Source organism: Leptonychotes weddellii, chromosome 1 (genome assembly GCF_054177405.1).
Source record: "Leptonychotes weddellii isolate Sample4059 chromosome 1, ASM5417740v2, whole genome shotgun sequence".
Taxonomy (NCBI): domain Eukaryota; kingdom Metazoa; phylum Chordata; class Mammalia; order Carnivora; family Phocidae; genus Leptonychotes; species Leptonychotes weddellii.
This window is the reverse complement of record NC_138369.1, coordinates 117,446,406-117,472,921: the sequence shown is the minus strand read 5'-3', so window position 1 is coordinate 117,472,921 and position 26,516 is coordinate 117,446,406. Positions and strand designations below refer to the sequence as shown.

The following is a 26,516-nucleotide window of genomic DNA, read 5'->3' as shown; positions in this document are numbered from 1 at the left end:
AGTTATCTAGAAAGCAACTGGATATTTTTGTTTAGATGTTAAGGAAAGAGGGCTGAACTTGAGATTGGAACCCAGCAAGCATAATGATGATAGTTAAAATTAAAAAAAAAAAACATGTATAAGACTGCCTATTATGAGTATACAGAGGAAGAAGAGAATAAGAGCAAGAGATGGAATTCTCAAGGCTATCATTTAAGATGCACGTGGGAGAGAAGGAATAAGCAAAGGAGAAAGATCACCAGACAGGAAGGAAAACAGAGAAGTAGTATGGCAGAAACACAGGAAGAAGTTGCAAGAAGGAATTATTTCATATACGTAAAGAGAAATGAGAACTGAAAAAAAGAGTGCTGAATTTAATAATTAGGAAATCACTGGTGGCTTTTGTCAACACAGTTTGAGTAAAGTTAAAAGGGCTACAATGTATTGATTGAATGGGGATGAAGAGGAGAGTGGGGAAGTGGGGGAGAGTGATTAACTACAGCTGGATCAAATGAAAGATTTTTTTTTTTCGTGTAAATGAATCATATATTCAGGTCTGAAATGAAGGATCTGATAAAGAGGGAGAAAAACAAAGCTATGAGAAAGAAAAAATTATTGAAGATCAAGGAATTACTAAATGTAATATGTTATCCCAGATGGGATTTTGAAGCAGAAGAAAGAATTTTCTTGAAAAAATAACAATGTCTGAATAAAGTATGGAGCTTAACTAATAATAACGCATTAGTATTGGTTCATTAGTGTAACAAGTGCAGCCTAGTAATATAAGATGTTAACAATAACAGAAAGTGGGTGTGGGGCGTCTGGGTGGCTCAGTCAGTTGAGCATCCCACTCTTGATTTCAGCTCAAGTCATGATCTCAGGAGCCTGAGATGGAGCCCTGAGAGCCCAGCATCTGTCATCAGCAGGGAGTCTGCTTCTGTCCCTCCCCCTCTGCCCCTGCTGCAGCTCATAGGCTCTCACAGGCACTCTGTCTCTCTCTCTCTCTAAAATAAATAAATAAAATCTTATTTAAAAGAGAGCTAGAGGGGCACCTGCGTGGCTCAGTCGTTAGGCGTCTGCCTTCGGCTCAGGTCATGATCTCAGATCAAGCCCCACGTCAGGCTCCCTGCTCAGCGGGAAGCCTGCTTCTCCCTCTCCCACTCCTCCTGCTTATGTTCCCTCTCTCGCTGTGTGTCTGTCAAATAAATAAATAAAATCTAAAAAAATAAATAAAAATAAATAAAAAATAAATAAGAGAGAGAGAGAGAAACTGGGTGAAGGGAATCTACAGGAATTCTCAGTATTCTTTTGCAACTTTTCTATAAATCTGAAAGTATTCTAAGATAAAAAAGTTTATTTTTTAAAAGTTAAAAAAATAGGGGCGCCTGGGTGGCTCCGTCGTTAAGCATCTGCCTTCGGCTCAGGTCATGATCCCAGGGTCCTGGGATCGAGCCCCGCATCGGGTTCCCTGCTCGGCGGGAAGCCTGCTTCTCCCTCTCTCACTCCCCCCTGCTTGTGTTCCCTCTCTCGCTGTGTCTCTCTCTGTCAAATAAACAAAATAAAATCTTTAAAAAAATAAAAATAAAAAATAAAAGTTAAAAAAATACAGTTCTCAAAAACAAGTACATCTACGAATGTAAGCAAATACACACACACACACACACACACACGGTCATAGGTGCATTACACTAACCTAGTTTTTCTCATTTTGCATAGATCACTGACAACTTGATCTCAATCTATAGGAAACATCATCATTAGGGAACTCATGGTCTAGGAGATATTATAAAAACTGTTAAAAGCATCTCTGATTACTTAAGAATTTTGACTTTTACTGTCTCCTAATAAATTCCTAAGTTTCTTTTTTTTCAAATTCTGCAAATATGTGCTGGAAAAAGGGCTGATCAACACTGAGTAGGCACTGCACCAGTTTCCTTTAAATTTGCATAAAGAGTTGGAGCAGTCAGGGGGTCTGCTGAATATCTAGATAGAGGCCAGTGTCTTTACTTTTAAATTTCAATAGGAAAACACACGTTAGAGAACCACTTACCTTTCAATAGTAAAGAATCAAGTCCACCTTCACATCTTTGTTAGCATTTTTCAAATTTGTATATTAAAGAGTACAGTGGAGAACCGAGATAAGCAAGAATATTTATATTCCCTTTGTAGTTCAGGAGATGCAAGAGTAAAGAAACAATTTCCTAGGTAACAGATGATTAAGACCTGAACCGACTATATACTACTTAAGTTTTGTCTACCAATTGCACTCAAGGCAAAGGACTCTTCGAAGCAAAATCTTACAATACCAATATGTAACACAAGTATTTATTGGGAAAAATGTGCTTGATACTATATGAGGCAGTGTACCAAATTTCAGTAAAAATATCTGAACATTCTGAAATATCAAGCTACTTAGTATGTCATTTATTAAATTATCCTATAATTTAATTTTTAAAAATTCAATTTATAAATATTATGAGCATTGACTATATATTAGGTATTATGCTCAGTATGGTGGAAATACCAAAATAGAAGTTAGGGCCTCTGTTCTGGATAAAACTTCATTTAGAAAAAATAAGGCCTCTTAATAAGCACAAAAAAGAAACAAAATATCAAGTAAAATTAGTAAAATTTTGACTGAAATAGTAGTAACTCATTAGATGACTCGTTTTTTTTAAGATTTTATTTATTTGACAGAGAGAGAGACAGCGAGAGAGGGAACACAAGCAGAGGGAGTGGGAGAGGGAGAAGCAGGCTTCCCTCTGAGCAGGGAGCCTGATGCGGAACTCGATCCCAGGATCCTGGGATCCTAACCTGAGCTGAAGGCAGACGCTTAACAGCTGAGCCACCCAGCTGGCCCTGATGACTCACTTTTTTCCCTATAGAAAATTATCAAATACACCTTTCTGAACAGAGTTAAATGTACGACATAATTTCATTACAGATATAATAAAAGTTATTAACAAAAATGGAGTATATTTTTTCAGCATTTCCAATTTCTATTTCAATACCACAAACTTGTCAAACTTCAAAATAAAATTTTGAGTCCCTAAGGTTCAGAACAGACAAAAAGGAAATTAAAAACTTGAAAAAATTCCAAAAAATTTGCCATGCTGTTCAAATCCAATTTATATGTACGGCATTTTATGGTAGATAACATTTTCAAGAGGAGATACACATTAAGGTACAAGCAAGTCCTAACTTTTTCTGGTACCTAAAATATTACGTCAACTTGAGAATGGCCATTGCTGAGTAACTAAAAGAACTCTTGATCATTTCTCTCCTTTTCCTCTATGAACCTGTCACTCCAGAGTACCGCTGCCACCTAGAAATTTCTCCTAACTCATTTTCTAGCCTTGCCTCACTCTTGAACAGACTTAAGATGGCAGGATTGGGAATGAGAGAGATAGGGAAAACTGCTGCTGCTGCTAATTCTCTTCCACACTGCTAAACTCCCTGGAAAAACTCTCTGGGTTCAAGTCTTGCCACTGGTATTCATTAGCTACTGACCTTGGAAAAGTCCACACTTTGAGCCCTTCCCTTTTCTTCACAAAAGCAAACATGGATAAAATATCTTTTTTTCTTTAATTAAGAAGACTTAACTAGCCTTAAAATAAGATAACCATTTCTGTAATCAGGGGCTGAGCCTTTGGGACTCTGTGTCTGGAAAGAAGCAGTTTGAAGTTCAGTTCCTATGGCATGATAAGGATTAACAGCACCCCTTTGTACCTGGGCCCTAGGGTCAGGTTCAACTGAAAAGGAAGCTGAAAAAAGCTGCATACCTTTAAATATGTATAAAACCTCCAAAGAGATAATAATATCTACTTTTTTTAAAAAGAAAATATTCTGAGAAAAACCAAGCAGATATGCATCAAGAAAAGATGGAATTGAGAGATCCAATAAATTCTGGAAATAAAAAACAGTCATTTAAATTAAAAATTCGGAGGACAGGATGAACTCTAGACTGGACACAGGTGAGAGAATTAGTGAACTGGAAGCTAGAACTAAGGAATTCACAGTGAAAGCAGCAGAGAGAAAATAGATGAAAAATATGAAAAAGAAGTTAAAAGCCATAGAAGACAGATTAGTATCAAGCAAGAGTTCTAGACTGAGAAAATTAAAGGCTGAGAAGCAATATTTAAAGAAAAAAAATGGCTGAAAAATTTTCTGAACCATAGCAATAAAGCCTTCAGATTGAAAGCAGACACAAGTGCAGAGCAGGAAAAACATGAAAAAATATGACAGATACAGCAAAATAAAATTGCAAAATATCAAGGACAAAGAGATAATCTTAAAATCAATGGGACACAGATTACCAACAGTAATGGCAATTAGATTAAAAACATATTTTATACCAGCAATTATAAATGTCAGAAAGCAGTTGAATAAGAAGTACCTTCAATATGTTGAAAGTAAATGTTAATCTAGAATTGTGTATCTACCTAAATTAGTGTTCAATAATAATTATGAAATAAAGACATAAAAACTAAAACAGATCATCCCTCCAAACCCTTGCTTAAAAATTACTAAAGGATGTATTTTATTAAAAAAGTGAACCCAGAGAGATGAGGTGGTACGCAAGAAACGATGGTGAGTTAGATTAGCGATTGATTAGGGCTGGGGGCTAGAGGTTTGGGGGGATGGAAAGTGGAAGTTAATTGGCAGGGAGTTTCTTTTAGGGGGTATAAAAATGTTCTAGCATTGGACTGTGGTGATGGCTGCACAATTCTATGGATATACTAAAAAAACTGAATATTTTAAATGGGTAAACTGTATGGTATGTGAGATAAGTCTTAATAAAGCTGATAAAAGGAAAAAAGCAGAACTAAACTATTACATAATAGTAATGTGGAAGGTGAAAGAAGAAAAACTTAAATCCCTATATTATTTGTATGTGGATAGAGGTACTCAACAGGTATAGGTAGAAAATCATGAAATACAATCCACAGCTTCTACCTCATCAAAGAAAAAAATATGAAAAGGAACTTACCAAATTCAATACAAAGCCAATCAAAATCCTAGAAAGATTCTCCACAGAATTAGACAAACTGATTATAAATAGCATATGGAATAGTAAAGTTCAATGCAATTCTGAAAGAAAAAAAGGACTGGGGTCTGCTCAGCCAGATATCAAGACTTATAAAAATACTATAATTAAGACAGTGCGTAACACTCCACTTAACATCAATGGATAGATGATCCAAGCAGAAAATCAACAAGGAAACTTGTTGGCTTCGAATGACACATTGGACCAGATGGATCTAACAGATATATTCAGAACATTCCATCCTAAAACAGCAGAATACATTCTTTTCAAGTGCACATGGAACATTCTCCAGAACAGATCACATAGTAGGCCACAAAACAAGTCTCAACAAATTCAAAAAGATCAGAGTAATACCATGCATCTTTTCTGACGATAATGCTATTAAACCAAAAATCAACCACAAGGAAAAAACCTAGAAAGCACACAAATACATGGAGGTTAAATAACATGCTACTAAACAATGAATGGGTCAACCAAGGAATCATAGAGAAAATAAAAAAAATACATGGAGACAAATGAAAATGACAACACAATTGTCCAAAATCCTTGGGATGCAGCAAAAGCTTTTTTTTTTTTTTTTTTTTAAGATTTTATTTATTTATCTGACAGAGAGAGAGAGAGTACAAGCAAGGGGTGTAGCAGAGGGAGGGGGAGAAGCAGGCTCTCTGCTGAGCAGGGAGCCCGATGTGGGGCTTAATCCCAGGATCCCAGGATCATGACCTGAGGCGAAGATAGACACCCAACTGAGGCGCCCCAGCAAAAGCTTTCTAAGAGGGAAGTTTATAGCAATACAGGCCTATTTAAAGAAGAAAGAAAAATCCCAAATAAATGACCTATCCTTATACCTAAATGATCCAAAAAAAGAAAAACAAACAAAACCCAAAATTAGTAGAAGGAAGGAAATTATAATAAAGATTAGAGCAGAAATAAATGAAATAGAAACTAAAAAAAAAAAAAAAAAAAGAACAGATCAATGAAACCAGGAACTAGTTCTTTGAAAAGATCAAAAAAATTGATAAACCTTTAGCCAGACTCATAAAAAAAAGAGAGAGAGAACACACAAATAAAATCAGAAAGGAAAGGGGAGAAATAACAACCAGCACCACAGAAATACAAAAGATTGTAACAGAATATTATGAAAAATTATATGCCAACAAATTGGACAACCTAGAAGACATGGATAAATCCCTAGAAACATATAGCCTCCCAGAAATGAATCAGGAAGAGAGAGAAAATTTGAACAAACCAATTACCAGTAGTGAAATTGAATTAATAATCAAAAAACCCCCAACAAACAAAAAGTCCAGGACCAGATAGCTTCACAGGTAAATTCTACCAAACATTTAAGGAAGAGATAATACCTATTCTTCTCAAACTTGTCCAAAAAATAGAAAAGGAAGGAAAACTTTTTAATTCATTCTATGAAGCCAGTATTACCCTGATACCAAAACCAGATAAAGACACTACAGAAAAAGAGAACTACAGGCCAATATCTCTGATCAACATAGATGCAAAAATCCTCAACAAACTATTAGCAAACCAAATCCAATGATACATTAAAAAAAGGATTCATCACAATCAGTGGGACTTATCTCTGGGATGCAAGGGTGGTTCAATATTCACAAGTCAATCAATGTGATACATCACACCAATAAAAGAAGGGATAAAAACCATATGATCATTTCAATAGATGCAGAAAAAGCACCTGACAAAGTAGGACATCCATTCATCCCGCAACAAAGTAGGATTCAAGGGAACATACCTTAACATAATAAAGTCCACTATAAAACCCCACAGCTAACATCATACTCAATGGGGAAAAACTGATAATGTTTCTCCCAGGATCAGGAACAAGACAGGGATGTCCACTCTCAGCACTGTTATTTAACAAAGTACTGGATTTAACATAGTACTGGAAGTCCTAGCCACAGCAATCAGACAAGAGGAAGGAATAAAAGGCATCCAAAACGGTAAGGAAAATAAAACTTTCACTATTTGCAGAAGACATGTTATTATATATAGAAAACCCTAAAGACTCCACCAAAAAAGTACTAGAACTGATAAATGAATTCAGTAAGGTCATAGGATGCAAAATCAACGTACAGAAATTCATGCATCTTTAAACAGTAACAAATGAAGCAACAGAAAGAGAAATTAAGAAAGTAATCCCATTTACAATTGCACCAAAGATAATAAAATACCTAGGAATAAACTTAAAGAGGTGAAAGCCTACTTTGAAAACTATGTAACACTGATGAAAGATATTGAAGACAACACAAACAAGCGGAAAAATATTCCATGCTCATGGATTGAAAGCACAAATACTGTTAAAATATCCATAGTACCCAAAACAATCTACAGATTTAATGTACTCCCACCAGAATAACAACAACATTTTTCACAGAACTAGAACAAATAATCCCAAAATTTGTATGGAACCAGAGAAGACTCCGAACAGCCAAAACAATCTTGAAAAAGAAAAACAAAGCTGGAGGTATCACAATTCCAGATTTCAAGTTATACTACAAAGCCGTAGTAATCAAAATAGTATTGTACTGGCACAAAAATAGGTCCATGGATCCATGGAATAGAAAGCCCAGAAATAAACCTGTTTATATGGTCAATTAATCTCTGACAAAGGAGGAAAGAATATGCAATGGAGAAAAGACAGCATCTTCAACAAATGGTGTTGGGAGAACTGGATGGCTACATGCAAAAGAATGAAACTGGACCACTGGCTTATACCATACACCAAGATAAAATCAAAATGGATTAAAGACCTAAATGTGACACCTGAAACTATAAACATCCTAGAAGAGAGAAAAGGCAGTAATTTTTCCAACACTGGAGGCAGCAAATTTTTCCAGGTATGTCTCCAAAGGCAAGGGAAATAAAAGCAAAAATAAACTATTGGGACTACATCAAAATAAAAAGCTTCTGCACAGCAAAGGAAACAATCGACAAAACTAAAAGACAACCTGCTGAATGGGAGAACATATTTGCAAATGACATATCCATTAAAGGTTTAGTATCCACAGTATATAAAAAACTTATACAACACCCATAAAGCAAATGATCCAATTAAAAAATGGGCAGAAAACATGAACAGATATTTCTCCAAAGAAGAAATACAGATGGTCAAAAGACACATGAAAAGATGCTTAACATCACTTGTAATCAGAGAACTGCAAATCAAAACTACAATGTGATATCACCTCACACCTATCAGAATGGCTAAAATAAAAAACACAAGAAACAATTGGTGTTGCAGAGGATGTGGAGAAATAGGAACCCTTGTGCACTATTGGTAGGAGTGCAAACTGGTGCATCCACTATGGAAAACAGTATGGAGAGTCCTCAAAAAGTTAAAAATGGAACTATCCTATGAACCAGTAATTATACTACTGGGTATTTACCCCCAAAATACAAAAACTCTAATTGAAAGGGATACATGCACCCTTATGTTTATAGCAGCATTACTTACAATAGCCAAATTATGGAAGTAGCCCAAGTGTCCATCAATAGATAAATGGATAAAGAAGATGTGTTATACTGATGTGAGGAATTTGAGAAACAAGACAGAAGATCATAGGGAAAGGGAGGGAAAAATGAAACAAGATGAAACCAGAAAGGGAGACAACCGTAAGACACTCTTAATCTCAGGAAACAAACTGAGGGTTGCTGGAGTGGAGGGGGGTGGGAGGGATGGGGTGGCTGGGTGATGGACATTGGGGAGGGTATGTACTATGGTGAGCGCTATGAATTGTGTAAGACTGATGAATCACAGATCTGTACCCCTGAAACAAATAACACATTATATGTTAATTAAAAAAATTAAAAATAAATAAAAATAAAAATAAAAAAGATGTGTTATATACACACACACATACAATGGAATATCACTCAGTCATAAAAAAGAATGAAATCTTACCATGTGCAACAAGTATAATGCAAGTATAATATTAGCAAGTATAATGCTAAGCGAAATAAGCCAGTCGTAGAAAGACAAATACATATGATCTTGCTTAAGAAACAAAACAAATGAGGGGCGCCTGGGTGGCTCAGTCGTTAAGCGTCTGCCTTTGGCTCAGGTCATGATCCCAGGGTCCCAGGATCGAGCCCCGCATCAGGCTCCCCGCTCCGTGGGAAGCCTGCTTCTCCCTCTCCCACTCCCCCTGCTTGTGTTCCCTCTCTCACTGTGTCTCTCTCTGTCAAATAAACAAATAAAATCTTAAAAAAAAAAAAAAGAAACAAAACAAATGAGCAAAGGGAAAAAAAAGAGAAAGAGCCTAACTAAGAAACAGACTCTTAACTATAGAGAACAAACTGATGGTTACTGGAGGGGGATGGGTGGGAGGATGGGTGAAATAGGTGAAGGGGATTAAGAGTGCACTTACCATGATGAGCACTGAGTAATATATAGAATTGCTGAATTGCTATATTCTACACCTGCAACTAATATAACACTGTATGTTAATTACACTGGAATTAAAATTAAAAACTTAATAAAAAAGACAGTGCATTATTGGTACGCCAGATCAATAGGTGAATGAAACTAAATAGAGAATCTAGGAAGAGAACATGATATGTGAAAGAGAATGCTGGTATATAACAGAGAAAGCAAACAACATCCATTAGTGGGGAAAACATGGCTCATTCAATAAAAAGTACTGGGACAAATAACTTTCCATATGGGAGAAAGTAAAGCAAATTCTCTATTCCATACATAAAAATCAACTCCAGATATACTAGAGACCTAAATGTTGAAAAACTAAATTTTAAGACAATTTGAAGAAAACACTAGAAAAATAGCTCTGTGATCCTGGTATAGGAAAAGACTATCTAAACAACTAATAAAGACCAAAATCATTAGTCCTAATAAATCTACCTACAAATAAATTTAAAATTTCTCTATCAAAAAAAGACACCATCAACAAAGTTAGACACATACAAGGGACTAACTGGAAGAAAAGATTTACAACCACAACAAAGAATAAGAATACAGACTACAGAAAGAACTAACAGGGAAAAGACAAACTATCCAATAGAAAAATGAGAAATCTATTCATATGAGTGAAATACAGGACACTTGAATCTCACTAGCAATCAGGAAAATGCAAATAAGAACAAAATAAAATACAATTCACACTCATCCATATTGGTAAATTTCTTCAAGTCTGACAGTACAAAGTGTTGACCAAGAGGTAGGGAAAGGGGAACTCTCACGTTTTAGAAAATAATTTGGCAATACATGTAATAGTTATAATGTACACACCCCATTACAGCAATTCCACTTCTAAGTATTTCAATAAAAAAAAAAAACCCACAAAACATAAACATAAATAACAATGGCCACTGCAACATTTTTTGTAATAGAAAAAATGACAACAATCCAAATATCCATTTGGGAAGAAGAGACTCTTAGAACACTGAGTAGGACGAGGTTGTTTTATTTTGTAGTTTGAGAGCCTAGCAACATGCTATCACAGATTAGGTGTTCAGAAAATGTTCGAGTGAATGAGTAAATAAATGAAAAAGAAATGAGAAAGTTTTTGTTATATGGAGAACTAAAACTAGACAAAAATCCTTGCCTTCATGAGATAAAGGAGACAAGTAATTATAGAGTATGTTAAATAGTGTTAAGTACTTAGAGAAATAAAAAGCAGGTAAGGGGGATAGGGAAGTACTGGGGAGGGTTACAGTTTTATATTGAATGTCCAGAAAAGGCCTAATTGGTAAGTAACAACTGAATAAAGACTTGAAGGGAGTAAAGGAACCAGCAGATAAGGGGATGGGGGGAGTTGGGAAGGGTGGCATTCCAGGCAGAGGTAACAGCCAGGGCAAAGATCCTGAGACTGAAGTATGCCTGACACTTCTGATGAACTGCAAGGCAGCAGTGTGGATAAAGCAAAGTGAGGGAAGAGTGATGGGAGATGAGAAGTGGTTTGGGGGAGGTCAAGGTGGGGGGGAGGGTGCACAGAGAGATACAGATCAAGAACATACTTTACTCTGAGCAAGAAAGCAAATTCTCAGAAGGTTTTAAGCGCAGGAATTACATGATCCAACTTGTGTTTTTAATAAGATCACTGTGCTGCTATGTTGAAAACAGACTGCAGGGATTGAAGGGCTATTTAATGACAATAATAGCAATCATAAGGTTCTTTTGGAGGATCTAAGCAAAGTCCCTACTTCAGTGCTGCTGGGATACTTGGGATTCCTCTAATGCTTGACCTCCCTATTAAATGAAAAAGTGGGTATCTAAGAATATGTGTCTAAAGATAGAGATAAAAGGAGCAAATATTCAAAGATCTGGGTTCTTAAACATTAAATTCCTGAGGTTAAAACTTAATTAGCTACACCAAAATAATACTACCATAGGCCTGTGTGCCTCCTTTTCCTACTCTTGAGAGAAAGGCAAACTGATCTGAACTAAACTAATCATCTAAACTGATGCTGAAATAAATGATACTGATTCATTAATTCAACCCACATTTGGTGGGTGGGTACGTACAATGAATGGGCCAGCTGCTGTCTTGAGTACAAGGGATATAAAGATGAATAAGGTATGTCCCTGCCCTAAGATATTTACAGTCTAGTGAGTGAGATACCTAGACTTATATTGTGTGCTATATAGAAACAGGAACACACTTAATGTTACCCAGCAGCACTAACAGAAATATAACGTGTCACAAACACAAGCCACATATACAATTTTAAAATTTCTAGTAACCACATTAGAAAAATAAATAAAAAGAAACAGGAAAAATTAATTGAAATATTTTACTTTACCCAATATAGCCTAAATATTAACATGTAACCAACATAAAAATTGAGATATTTTACATTATTTTTTGTACTGTTTTTTAAATCTTGTGTGTATTTTACACTTAAGAATGTCTTGATTCAAACTAGCCACATTTCAAGTATACTGGACAGCACAATTATACAGGACAGATCTGTTTTCTAGAAAACTGAAAAGAATTTGAGAGTTACGAGTATAGGACAAAGTAAAATAGAGGGAGGCTTGCACATATTCACATGTTGAAGGAAAAGACTAGGGTAAACATACTATATAGATAATTGATAGGGAGTGTGGAGAGCAGGATGAAAGAACAAAATTAAGAACACAAGTGGACTGGTTAGTTTGGAAAAGAGGACAGTCACACCTTTCTTTGTGACAGGTGGAAAGGGAAGAATTAAATACAGATATAAACAAGTTTGGTAAGTGTGAGAAAACAAAGTTGAAAGAGTTTAGGTTAAGAGCTTGCCATCTACTCTGAAAAACAAACAGGGTTCTAGAGGGGAGGGGGGTGGGAGGATGGGTTAGCCTGGTGGTGGGTATTGAGGAGGGCACATTCTGCATGGAGCACTGGGTGTTATGCACAAACAATGAATCATGGAACACTACATCTAAAACTAATGATGTAATGTATGGGGATTAACATAAGAATAAAAAAATAAATTAAAAAAAAAAGAGCTTGCCATCTTTCTCAGCGAATTAGAAGACAATCTCACCAGCCGTTTCGCTATTGCCAATACAAATCTGAAGGCACTACTTTACAGAACAATTTAAGAAACAGTATCCGGGTATGACAAGATTAAGTTGTATTTTTGTAAAATTACAGTACTTTTCTAACTTTCTTCTGGAGTGGTCAATCTTGAATTTTGTCATTTTATCTCTAAACACAGAAGCAATACTATGGATTCATTCTTTCTTTCCTTACCTATTCATTTATTCAGCATACATGTACCTAATGTCTACTCTATGTCAAGTATAGTGAGACACTGAACATACAGCGATGAATAAGGCCTACATTTGTATCTCCAGTATTTAGCATTATAATGTCTGCACACAGTAAGTGCTTTAAAAGCACAGCATTACACGTCCTGTAAAGAAATATTACACGTCAACTAAAATACACATTAGCAACGGCTTTCATTTAAAAGTCTAAAGAAGTGAGGTGCCTGGGTAGCTTAGTTGGTCAAGCATCCGACTCTTGATCTCAGCTCAGGTCTTGATCTCAGGGTTGTTAGTTCAAGCCCATGCCTAGCATGGAGCCTACCTTAAAAAAAAAAAAAAGTCTAAAGGAGTGCTGTCCAACAGAATTTTCTGTGATAATGAAAATGTTCTACTCTGAACTGTCCAATATGGTAGCTAATAAGCACATGAATTTTTAATTTAATTAATTGAATTAAATTTTAATTTTAATGTGGTTAATGGCTACCATACAAATCCAAATATTAGCATACAGTGAGTAGCTAATAGAATTACCACTATTATAATCAAGGTGCTATCATCTCTAAGGGATTAATACACATAATATGCTGTCAGAATAATGAGTACACTATGAATACTAGTTGTACCAGAAAAACATCATAAGAAATTTTGCTTAGAATTTTCTTAGTGTAAACTAACTTTAGCACTGTGAGCCAAAAAAGAACAAAAGAAAAAGAAAAAAGATATGCCAATCTTTTTCTTTTTTTTAAGATTTTTAAAATTTATTTATTTAATTGACAGAGAGAGAGAGACAGCGAGAGAGGGAACACAAGCAGGGGGAGTGGGAGAGGGAGAAGCAGGCTTCCCACCCAGCAGGGAGCCCAATACCGGCTTGATCCCAGGACCCTGGGATCATGACCTGAGCTGAAGGCAGCCGCTTAACCAACTGAGCCACCCAGGTGCCCCGAGCCAATCTTTTCTTTTCACTCTACTTCCCCAAGTTGGAAAACATCAACCTTTTGAGTTTTCTCATTGTGTCAAGAAATGAAAATACTTTGTGGAAATAAGGAGTCAAAATTTTCTTAAATTATAAAGTACTAGAGCGTAGGAATTACTTTTGTAATAAAATGACAGGAAACTTTTTTTTGGCAAGACAACCTAAGTTGTTGAAAATCAGGATTCATATAATGAATAAAGTGTTTATAATTAAAAAAAAAAACTGTCCCTGCAATTTAATTTCCCCAAGTATGTCCCACTTAGCTGAATTTTTAAAATGAATCTACTGTTAAAAGACATGGTGACAAAATCCACTGAGCAAATGGAAGCATAATCTAAACTACACTGAGCTGAATAATTCCTGGTGTAGTAACTAAAATAGCTGTCCGAGATAGCAAAATATACTCTCATTACTCTGTGTATCCACTATCCATAATGTATAATTTAAGTGACTGTACAAACTTAATCAGAGATACAAAGTCCTACATTGGCACAGATCTGATTACATACTTAGAAGATCTGGTAACTTAAAAGTAAAACCAGTGAGGTGAGCAACTAAAAGTCAGAGAGAGCATTTTTTATGCATAGCAACTTGTTCAACTTGTTAATCACCCAGTAAGGCAGGTGTCTTGTAAATTAACCATACAACTTCCTGCCCTTCCTTTTAGTTGTGTTCATTTGAAGCCATTTTAAAAAACATTACCAGATTGCCTGTCTTGAAGAGTGGTTATACAACTGAGATTTTATTCAGGTTAACAGAAATACCTAACACTTAGAAGCGATGTCTTAATCTACTAGGAAAAGCTTTAAGAAAACCACTTTTGAATGATCTTCCTACCACACAAAAACAGTACTAGGTAAATAAACCTTCTATACATGAAGACTTGCAAATCAGACCTGTAATAATTAACTTTCAGAGTCAAGTTGTGCTATGGCTTATTGCAACAAGGCCAAGGTATTACAATATAGTATTATAATGACATCATTAGCTTAGTTTCCTAATAAGGCATATATATGGAATACCTGAATTTACAATTAGCTAAAAATAGGAAGACAACATTTGTTTGAACGGCAGGCAGTTCCAGTTTTATTTATAAGATATTTTTCTGAGCGATGCCCTTTGCAAAATGAATTAACAGAAGGCTGGCTCTGAAACAGATTTAACATTAAAATGCTGTTCTAGAGCAGGGAAAAAGAGGTATAAATGTTTCAGTCCCACAAAATCTTTACAGTGCCAACAAAGTCGTTTTTGGGGCGTTGCCTTTTGAATCAGTAAATGAGAACACTGAACTGTAGAAGCATTAATTAATGCAACTTAAAAATTAAGCAGCGATCAGCAAAAGACCTCATCAAAGAGCTAAGGTTAGGCTTCTTCAGCCAGGAACAATTTCTGTCCTCACTGTCACTGTCACCTTAGTGCTGTATTTTCTGGGCTATAGTTGCCAGGAGGCAGGAAAGATTTTTCTCTCTGAATTAATTCTGAGAAAGGTGGCGCTTTTTATATGCCTTAAATCACTCTTTTTTCCTCCAAATGTTCCAGTAAAACTGAGACGTTAACCACTGGTCCCAAACCTGTGTCGTTCAAACTACCTTGAGAGAACGGGAAAAAGTAAGGTTCACAATCCAAAAGTTTGACTTGGGGTGGGGTGAGGACAAGGTAAGAGGGAAAAACAGTCCTTCAAAACTTCCGTACCACCTCTTTTCCGAAAGCAGACGGGGTGTTAGAATATTTTCTCTTTCCCTCACCTCGGGCTTGAGTAAAATTTCTTCCGAGGCGAGTGGTTACATTAGATAAGGTACCCTCCTCCTTGATAACTAACGCAACACTGAATCGTGACACCCTAACTGAAAACAGTGACAAGGAGGAGCTGAAGATAAGTCCTCCCCTTCCTTCAAACGTGTCCCAAATTGTTAGGGGCAGGAAGCAGAAGCCTCTCGTCTCCCCCCAACACCTACTCTCTTTCCGTTCCCTCGCCCTGTTTTCCTCAGCGGGGACGCCGAGCCCGCTCGGGACCCCCGCTTGCGGCCGCGGCGCCCAGGAGCGGCGAGAACCAAGGAAACCAGAAGCGCGGGCAGGAAGCAGCCGCCTCCCGCCGGCCTCGGCGTCCCGGACTCGGAGGCGAGATTCGTGCGGGAGCTGTGCGGGGCTTTCCGGCTCGCGCCCCGCGCCCGCCTCCGCCGCGGCCTAGCCCGGCGCCCACGCCCCGGCCTCGCGGCTCCGCGCCGCCGGCCCTTCCCCGCCGCCCGGGCCCGAGAGGCCGCGCGGCGGCAGACGTCCGGGAGGAGAGGAGGCACTTACCAGCTGTTGCCGGACCCAGCGCCACATGCCCCCGCCGTCGCCGTCCCGGTCCCGCGGGACGCGGGGGCCGAGGGGCTGCAGGTGGAAGCTGACGAGCCAGAGGGGGAAGCGGGAGTGCCCCTCTGGCTGAAGTTCCGCTCGCCACCGCCGCCACCTCACTCCCCGCGCCGGGTCCCCATTTCGCCGCGCCGGCCCCGAGGTCCTACAGGCGCGGCCCCGGCGCCGCCCCCGCCCGGCGCAGCTGAGCCTGTCGCCGCGCCGCAGCCACCTTCATTATTGACCGTTGTCACCCAAAGCACCACCACAACCCCACCCCCGCCCAGCCCGGTCCCTCAGCCCCACCCGGGCCCGCCCCCGGCGCCCCGGCCCGCCCCCGGACGTGACGAAAAGGGCTGTGCAGACCGAGGGGCCTGGCTCGCCGAGCAGCCGTCAGGAGCTGGGGGTCAGCGGGGTGGGCGGGACCGGCAGGGCCTGGCCAGGCGCGGCTTCTCCAACGCGGCTTCTGCCTTCTGTTCCACGCCCCCCCACCCCCCTTCTCCCAATCCAGGGGTAGGATTAAATCGCGTCTGTCTCCGCAGTCTGCAGCCTCTTGCCGACTCCTCTGTTTCTACCTCTTGTTGCAGGTCTGTGGCTGTCTGCCTTCTTTGGTGCCCCCGGTCCCCCAATACGCATACGCACATTCTCGAGTGTAGTGACTGAAAGTTAATTCCCAGAGGTCTCCGGTTTGGGTTCAATTAAATTGTCGAAGTCTTTTTCTCATTGCATAACGCAGCCCTCTTCTTAAGCAAATGACTGAGCTGGAGCAAGGGGAATCTTGATCACTGCCTCTAATTTTGAGAAGGGTTGAAACTGCCCCTGTGCCTGATTCAGTCTGGACCACCGTTTCCCGGAGAATGGACGAGATACTTGTTTTTCTGTGCTAAATTGAACAGGTGGGGGGGGGCAATATTTTGTATAGAAAGGTAGTTGTTTACTGTTAACTGTCAAACTCCGGCAATCAAAAACACTCTAGAAGTAGCAAGACCTAGGTAAGATAAGGGTGTGTATAAATAAAGATAAGGAGGAATGAATGTAAAAGCAACTAGAACAAGGCTTTGACTTGGAAGGTTGAAACGAAGCGCTAGATCTCCGTCTAGTTCAAAAGTAGCCCCATGTACATCTTGAGTGTTATAATATATATGTATCGTGTGCAGTATTTTTGCTGAATTAACACTTCAACATACAGGTGTTTGTGGTTAAAACAATTTTTTTTTTTAATTAAGAGAAAACAGAAATGAGAGTAAATGACCAGGCAAGTTATTGCATATATACATAATCTTTTAGTTTCAATAAATATACCATATTATATAATCATTATCCAGTGCCACAAATAGAGCCTTTCCTTAGGGATATTTATGATCTATAAAATTAGCAGTGGAATTTTATATTATAAATAATCCAAGTACAGAAATTAGCTAGATATTAAGAGAAAAAAGTAGTCTCACTTTTGTTCTTATGACTGAACCTTGCTTTATGACCCTAAAAGGAAGTTTGAGATATATTTACTTATTATTATAGTAATAAAATATTACTACCATTCATGGAGCACTTGTGTGTCCCAGGCCCTGTACTAAGCTCTTTACTTGCATGGTCTAATTTAAGCCCCTTCAACTCTTTCAAGTTGAAATTATTATTTCCAATGTATGGATACAGAAATGGAGGCTCAGGTTAAATAACTTGCTCGGCTTAAATAACTTGGCAAAGCTGGGATTCAGATCCTGGATGGTCAAGCAACAAAGCTCATGTTCTTAAGATATGTAAAGAAACAAAAATATCACCATACCTACTTAGTATAACTACTTTTCATCTGCAAGTGGTCTGATTAAAATTAGGCCTGGAAATTTTTATTTATATGCCACTAACATTTATCAAGACAACATAAGAAGTAGAAATCTAAAGGATACTTTGTGCATTATTATTTAGCTGTGTCCTAAATTCCAAAAGATAGAAGTGGGAAGACTTGATTTTAAATTCTACAGAGGGATGTGGTAAGAAGTGATCTCAAGATAACTGTAAAGATCCTAATTGTAGTTCAGACTGTCAAGAACAGAACACTCAAAGCACTGTTTTGCTCTCAAAGCACTTGTCAAGAGCAATATTATATACCTCATATTAATCCAAGGAGCATAGAGTATTTTTATACTGTAGATTATAACCCATTAGTAGTAATGAAATCAATTTAGTGTGTCATAATTGGTATTTTAAAAATAGAACAGAAAACATCAGAATATATTGCAGTGTAATATGTATTGTTTTCTGAAACTTTTGTACAGACATACACACACATGCATACCAGGTCACAATATAAAAAGAATTTCTTCCTATTGGTTGCAGTTGGAAAGATTTAAAAAGCACTGACATGAGAATAACAGGACTTAAGGCAGGCACCAGCTATAAAAGGAAGAAAGAAAATTTGTTCGGAGTCAGTGGCAATTTATTCATTTCAGTTATTTCTTAAGTATTGAGCACCAAATGTATGCATAACAACTGCCTCAAATTAGGAGAAGACACAAATGGAAATTTAAGGTGACCCTTTCTCTCTGGATGAAGTTTACAACCTAGTTGAAAAGAGAAGTTACAGAAAGCGTTCAGTTAAATAACTGTAGGAGCAAATAATTTGATCCAAATAATTTGATTTGAGAGTGGAGAAAGCTCAAGGTGTTTGAGGTACCACTAATAAGAGTAATAGGTAGTAACTAAGAGGTGGGGTTGGGTGAGTAAGGATAGACATAGCATGGGGAGAGTTTCTGATTAGTCACAAGAGTTTATAGGAGGTGGGCAATTCCTGGAATTTTCTGAACAAGGAAATGATAGGATGAAATCATCATGCTATTCCATAGATACTATACATGATAGGAGAGAGAAGAAAGGTCAGATACAAAATTATTGCTAGAGTGAAGCATTGAGTTCAAAAGTGCTGGACTGGCAAAGAGCCAGAAGTAAATAAAGCATGTTGTAGGAAGTTGTGCTCTGGTGACAGACAAGGAAATCTGAAACTTCAGCCATTCCAAGTGAGGTGACAGACCTTCCAAGAGAGTAAGTTTACCAGCATCAAACAGTCATTGAATTAATGGTAAATATAGTTATTTTCCTTGAGTCAACCTGTTAATATGATTCTGTGCTAGTTACACTTGTGAGGTATGTTTAATCCCAGGGCAAAAAATACATCTCCGGGGCGCCTGGGTGGCTCAGTCGTTAAGTGTCTGCCTTCGGCTCAGGTCATGATCCCAGGGTCCTGGGATCGAGCCCCGCATCGGACTCCCCGCTCAGCAGGAAGCCTGCTTCTCCCTCTCTCACTCCCCCCTGCTTGTGTTCCCTCTCTCTCGTTGTGTCTGTCAAATAAATAAAAATTAAAAAATCTTAAAAAAAAAAAATACATCTCCTGGTTTGGTGTAATAGGTATAACAGGGACAAAACAAAGGAGGATATTTTTCTTGATTAGAACATCTTGGACTATCAAGAGAATCTCAAGCAGACTCCCCGCTGAGCATGGGGCTGGATCCCAGGACCCTGAGATTGTGACCTGAGTCAAAATCAAGAGTCAGCTGCTTAACTGACTGAGCCAGCCAGGTGCCCTCTTTCTTCCTTAATTGTAAGTTGCCCTTTAATAACTCAATACTACTTTTGTGTGAACTAGATGCAGCGTTCTGTCACTTCTCTTGTAAAAAAAAAAAAAAATAGAAAAATGAACTTGTGTAACTTTTGGGCTTAGTTTTACTTGTTATAAGAGGGGAGGCACTCAGATAGACGAGTGCCTGTGATTGACTTACCGACAGAAAGAGTGATGGCCTCAGATCAGCTGCAGCAACACCAAAGCTGCTGTTGTTAATTGACAGTCTCTGGACCTAACCAACTTTTGGTTACTTGTGCCACATAATAGATCAAATTATTTAGATATCTAGAGGTATTAGTTAGTTTTAACTTCTGGACATCATGAGGAAGTTTCACAGCTTGATGTTAGATATTTTATGAGTGTTTTTCTTTCTGATTAAAATGACTGCATTAGGGATGCCTGGGTGGCTCAGTCGTTAAGCGTCTGACTTCAGCTCAGGTCATGATCCCAGGGTCCTGGGATCGAGCCCCACATTGGGCTCCCTGCTCAGCGGGAAGCCTGCTTCTCCCTCTCTCACTCCCCCTGCTTGTGTTCCCTCTCTCGCTGTGTCTCTCTCTGTCAAATAAATAAATAAAATCTTTAAAAAAAGTAAAATACAATGACTGCATTAGGTCAAACTCAGAGAAGGTAGAATGGTGGTTACCAGCAGCTGGGGGAGGGAGGAAAGGGGAAGTCTTGTTTAATGGGTATACAGAGTTTTAGTTTTATAAGATAAAAAGAGTAAAAAAATTTTTTTTGAAAATGAAAAGGGTTACGAAGATGGGTGTTGGTGATGGTTGTACAACATTATGAATATATTTAATACCACTGAACTATACATTTGAAATGGTTAGGATGATACATTTTATATGTCTATTTTACCACAATAAAAAAATGGGGAACACTGACTGCAGAGGTCGGTGTTTGCTAGCAGCCGCTTCATAGACTTTGTAGGCTAAACCATCACAGTTGTGTTCAGTGGCAGAATCTTGGCATTTGCCCTTTTATCTGTATTAGAATAGACCCACAGTTGTCTTCTGAGGAAAATCTTGGCTTAGTCCACAAATATTTCCTCAGTTCTCCTCTCTTTCCTTACACTTTTGAAAAACAATGTTAGTCCTTTCCCCAGTTCTGCTGAGTACTAATGGAAGTGAATATGCCCTAAATTGCCAATGCGTCTGTCTGCTTTGCAGAGATGATAAAAAATGCTCAGTTGGCAGAGGTAGTGTTAATGGAGGATTTCCTGAAGACCATTCACTCTTTTTGGGTGATCTAAATTTTGTCTTTAAAAGAGAAGTGAAGATAAATCTGTCTTTGGAAAATGTGGTTTTGGCTCCTCCGGTGATTACTTTTACTGAACTGCAGTTTCCGGCCATATGAACAGCTGGAGTCTAGGGACCACAGAGATGCAGCCTGAGGAATCCCACAAGTGTTTTTACCGAGGAGGTGCAGGTGAGAATGCTTGCTGCTCATCATGCTCTCTTAACAAGAGCCTGCAGAAATTCATTACCACAAATGATTGTGCATGTCTCTTGAGCAATGAATTTGTTTTATAATGTGAGCATTCTGAATTATGTAATAGAATGTGCTTCCTTCTATCATGTGTTGGTACTTTAAAATTTTGGAGGCTTGCTTATGGCAAGTGCCCAGACTCTACACTGTACGTTTTGGGAATTACTTTTACCCTGAGTTCTTACTTGTCTACTCTTAGTTTCCCTTTGGTTTAGTTACTCCACTTCCTTAACATCTTATTGTACTGTATGTATTTCATAAGACATCTTCAATCTTCTCTGAATAAAAGGGATAAAGGAAAATATGACATACCATTCATTATTATAAGTCATAAAAGATTAGTTTTTTCGTTTTTTGGTTTGTTTTTATTTGTTTATTTTAGAGGGGGAGGGGCAGAGAGAGAGTCCTAAGCAGATTCCGTGCAGAGCACAGAGCCCAACCTGTGGCGGGCTTGATCTCAGGACTTTGAGATCATGACCTGAGCTGAAACCAAGACTTGGTCCCTCAACTGACTGCGCTGCCCAGGCACCCCTGTTTGTTTGTTTGTTTTTCCATAAAGTTTTAAGATGAGACAATGAATCCCAAATAATTTAATCTGAAGATTATGTGATTTCCTTTACCTCCACCGCAATTACATATGTATTTTCACTACCTTATAGTGACCATAAATGCTAATTTGTATGAGTAGCAGATTGACTGGAAGCAATGAGTAAACATTCAATAAGCAAAAACTGAAGCTAGGTAAGGCAATGAATGAAAGGAGAAAAAAAATGTGAGCAAGAAGAAAACATGCTGAGTCAAAGTGAAATCAAGAATGATGTTCATTAAGATTGTAACTAGTAGAATGGTTTGGAAGTTGAGCATTGAGAAATGCTAGTTCAAAGAGACTTCTGTATGGGAGACAGGATGAAGGTGGCTACTTGTCAAAAGGGCTAGCTTGAATATCTGATTTTGGGAATAGCCTACCATTAAGGAAGGGTGTAAGAAATTCACATAAAGGCAACAAGCCTGTTGTTTCCTTAGTGCTCAGGTTGGCTGAGCAGAAGGGCTCTGGGATGGACTAAAGACAGGTTGGTTTGAGATTATGGGAGATAGGATCCTGGGGCAGAAACAAAATGTAACCAGGAGAAGCCAGATTTCTCAGGGAATCAGGTGAGAGGAAGATCTGAGCTGGAGAGAGCTGAGATCCAGCAGTAGATCCACAACAACCTAGAGCCAGAAATCCTTGGGTATCTCCAGCGCTTAACCTAAGGCCTGGCACATAGTATGTATTCAAATTTTTTTTTGTCATATAAGTGAAACTGGACCAAATTGAATCCTGTATCTATGTTATTGTGATTGCCCATTTGCCTGTAGTTAATATCCCAACATGGCTCCAATGGCCAGAAGGCCTTCCCTTGTGCATATATAACAGCATCTGGATGAGTCTGCCTTAAGAAATGACTCCCTAGAGAGGAGAGGGAATAGATGAATGGGGTCAAGACTGTGGTCTCAGCCACCTTGGGTCATTTCACATGCTGCATGTACCATCTGGAAATCCCTTCTGATATCCTCTCCCTTCTTCTTACTCAGCTAATTCTTCATCATTTAAATCTTAATGTAAAAGTTACCCTTCAGAGGTTAGGTCCCCTTGCAGAGTTGGGAATATTTATATAAACCCTAAGCACTTAAAAGATTTTGTTGGCTCCCCCCACACACCTAAATATGAATTCAAACACAAAACAAAAGTGTGAAACATTTACTTTTTTTTGAAATGACATACAATGATGTATACATATTCAGAACTTCTTTCTAGACTTTCTTCTCATTCAAATTATCTCCCTCTTTCTCTCTCTCACAAATACTGCCCTACATGTGCTCAGACTCTGCCTCTTTCTCTCTCCCCCTCTCTTTCTTTTTTTTTTTTTCTCCCCCTCTCTTTCACTCTTTCTTGAGCCTTTGCTGGTGGTGCCTCAAACAGGTGCTGAGTCAGCTGTCCAGGTAATTCTGCACACTCTCCATTAAATATTCCCACAGTGTCCAGTACCTCTCCACGTACTTTGCACACTGGTAATCATGTAATTTTTTGCTGCAATCTGCTTAATGTCTATCTTCCCTATGACACTATTCTTCTGTAGGGCAGGGACTCAGTTTGGGAGGTTTAAAAATTCAAATATTAATTTGCTTGATCACTTAGTTGGTAAAATGTTAACAACTTTTAAGTGATTAGTGAAGAAATCAGGGAATCTTCTGGAACTGTAAATTGGATTTTATGAGTAGAAGGGGAATAAAATAAGAAGACTTACTAGGTGAGAAGGACAAATGAAATAAGAGGTAGTCTCCTGCAAAATATTGATATAATCAAAGACTTCACAGACTATTGTTGCTATTCTAGTGAAGTAAACTGATTTCCTCTAGATAATTCCTAGACAAATATATCATAAAACTGTCATTATAATCAGTCTGTTGTTGACAGTTTTATAAGACCCATTCACAAAATCATACTAAGGGCTTTCTTACTCTGATCCAGATGCTAGATCCTGGCTGTCTTCCTTCACCCTCACCTCTTCTGTCATCACTCAGTTATTCAACAAATATTTGTTGAGTGTTCAGCGAATGCTCGTCATCATGCCAGGTGCTGGGCTAACAGTTCCACAGACTTTGCCCTCAAGGAGTTCATAGTGTAAGACCTGGGATACTGTCTTAGAATTAAGTTATTTATAGCAGCATAATTTTATGTTTCCATCTTGAATATAATGAAAATATATGTGCAAGTATTGAGAAATGTACTAACTATACTGATGCAGGACATTACAGGTACATAAAGAAGGTCCATAGGAAGATAAAGTTTAGAAATTTCTTAGATCTGTCACCTCCAGCTGAAGACCTGCTTGTTCACCGACGAGATAGATCCTCAATAATTCAACTGAGACGTGGTAACTTTTCTAGATGGGGCAATATTTCTTGCCAATCAGCATATGCACACTCAGTGACCATGCATGAGGAAACATCCTGTCTGTAGAAAAGGAGATTGCACCTCATCTACACAAAGCAGGAGTGATGGTGTTGTCTGTGTGTGTGTGTGTGTGTGTGTATTTATGCATGTATATGAAGACATGGAGAGGTGATGTGTGTATGCTTTATTAGCTCACTTGATTTTTATCCAGAATGATTAATGAATGTAAAATTGTAGTCTCAACCCTCAGGGGCAGTCGTTAGCTTTACACAGAGGAAAACTTGTCCCATACCATAGCTTGCACTTCCAGCCCCAAAATAGGACAAGAGAGAGCAGGTAACTCAGTGGAATCATGAGCATGACATGACCAGAAATTCAGTTCAAACGTATAATGGTGGATCAATATTATCATTGTAAATAAAGAGGAGGAGATTACTGTTAGATGCATCACTCTGTGACTTTCCGCTGTCCTGTGGAGAAAAAAGAGGAAGAAACTCTCATAATCACAATAGGAAAAGTAAACAACTTTTCAAGCACACATATATGTGCATATTTCACTCAGTATTATTTTATATATGTACCTGTACAGAAAGATGCAAATATAATTTAACCTTGAAAAATATGAGTGTGAATTCTAATTAATAGGCCTTAGTCCAACTCAGTAATTAATGATAACATCAGTGAATGCAAGAGCTCTACAAGTTTGCATCAGAATTCTGAATGGCATCTTGTTTTTACTTCATTGAATTGTTTTGGTATGTCAGACAAGAAAATGCAACTTTTCTTTGTGTTAATTAATTAAATAGTATATTGGGAAAGATGCCAGTTTAGGTTGCATCCATCAGTTTAGCTCCATCTGCTGTGTTTTATCAAGTCGCTATTTAAATCTGATACAGTACTTAGTTTGTAGTTTTAATATTGTCCCATAGCTTCCCTAAGATGATTACTCCATTACTAACCCCTAATCATGCTCTTGTGCTTCTCAGCATCAGGGTGGGTGTGCTGGTCCAGTACCAGAAAGAACCTATTCTTATTTGAGGCCAGATCAGAGACACACAAGTGTCTCAGAGTCTTAACCATTCTCACTGGGGCTCTTTGTAGAACATATAGAAGGATTTTGTCTCCACTCAAAACCTGGAGTTCTCTTTTTTCTGGATTTCCTTTCTTCCTCTTGCCCCTTCAGCCCTTTCTCAGAATCCTAGTTCCCAGCTGCTCCCTGGCCCTTGAGTCAGAGTCTGAGGAGACATATCCCTGAGTCCAATGTGGGAGAACAACAGAAAGTACTTGCATTCTTTAAAGTGGGGCATTTGCTGCTATTAATCACCTGTTTTAATAGAACTTTGATGATTTTTAAGTATTAATATTTTATTAAATATTATTAGTAATAATTATCAGAGGTGAGCAAATGTAGCCTGCTCTTTAATTCCTCTTTATTCACCTGGCTTGAATTTCTATTGATTGAATGTTAGACTGAAAGTAAAAGAATATTTAATTAAATTACATTTGGCTACTTACAGAAATGTGCAATTTAACTGTGATGCAATAATCACACTATTAAATGCTATACATTCTTGTAAATAATACACAAGTTTTCTTCATAACCAATTTAATTATTAATAAATAGGGGGATCGCTCCAATTAGGTGCTCAGAGAAAATAATTGTGGAATGATCGCTCCAATTAGGTGCTCAGAGAAAATAATTGTGGAATGAAAGATATCTTTTGTGGGTATACAGTGCAGGGGTGTTCAAAGTCAGTGTTACTTCTCTATACTTTTCTCTCCAACGATATCATCGCTGTGGGTAATAGCAGATCTTCAGTATCTTGCTCTTACCTATCTTTTTTTCTCTGCATCCTCGATTGGTTTCAGCATCCTTCTCTGCAAGCAATTGTCTTTATTTCATCATTCAGATGGAATGAGCCTTTTGAGAACTAGTGAATCAACAGAAGCCCGAAAATTATATATGCACACTGTATGTTTAATAATGGTGTGCAATCTGATTACTGTGGGTACAATTTAAAAAAAAATTGTCTGTTTAAACAGAGTTTATGTGATGGCAACCTCTGTTCTCTCAGGATTACTCGAGTGGAAAAATCCCTTTAAGGCTAGAGCAGAACTTGTGGGATCATTTTGAGTAATCAGTAATGTGAATTAGCTTTGAGCTTACCATCAAAATGTGAAAAAAATAAATTTGAATCAAAATTGAGAGTATGACCCTCAGTTGTGGCTCTGGGTTTCTTTATGTGGTTGACATTCTCAGACAAACCTCTTTCAGAACAACGATGAAAATTGTTACGTTATGGAGTTAAAAAATAATTCGTCGACCTTTGTATCCTACTGAAATAAAGTCACTGAGAAGAAAATACTGTTCATTTTCGTTGTAGGTAAGCTCAATAGAGT

General features: G+C 38.1%; 1 protein-coding gene and 1 long non-coding RNA gene across 3 annotated transcripts in view; both read right to left on the bottom strand.

Annotated features, from left to right (window-relative positions):
- Positions 1-16,346, bottom strand: part of ATP11B (ATPase phospholipid transporting 11B (putative)) — a 117,260-nt gene extending 100,914 nt beyond the window's left edge. The window contains exon 1 of one of the 2 annotated variants that reach the window (XM_031041144.2): positions 16,039-16,346. In XM_031041144.2, coding sequence (XP_030897004.1) covers positions 16,039-16,065 — 27 coding nt within the window. In that variant the 5' untranslated portion in view covers positions 16,066-16,346. The remainder of the gene's footprint in view (positions 1-16,038) is intronic. The other variant, XM_006745182.3, reaches the window with a different exon arrangement.
- LOC115944840 (uncharacterized) overlaps positions 1-26,516 on the bottom strand; it is a 325,497-nt gene that overhangs the window by 260,268 nt on the left and 38,713 nt on the right. The window lies entirely within an intron of this gene.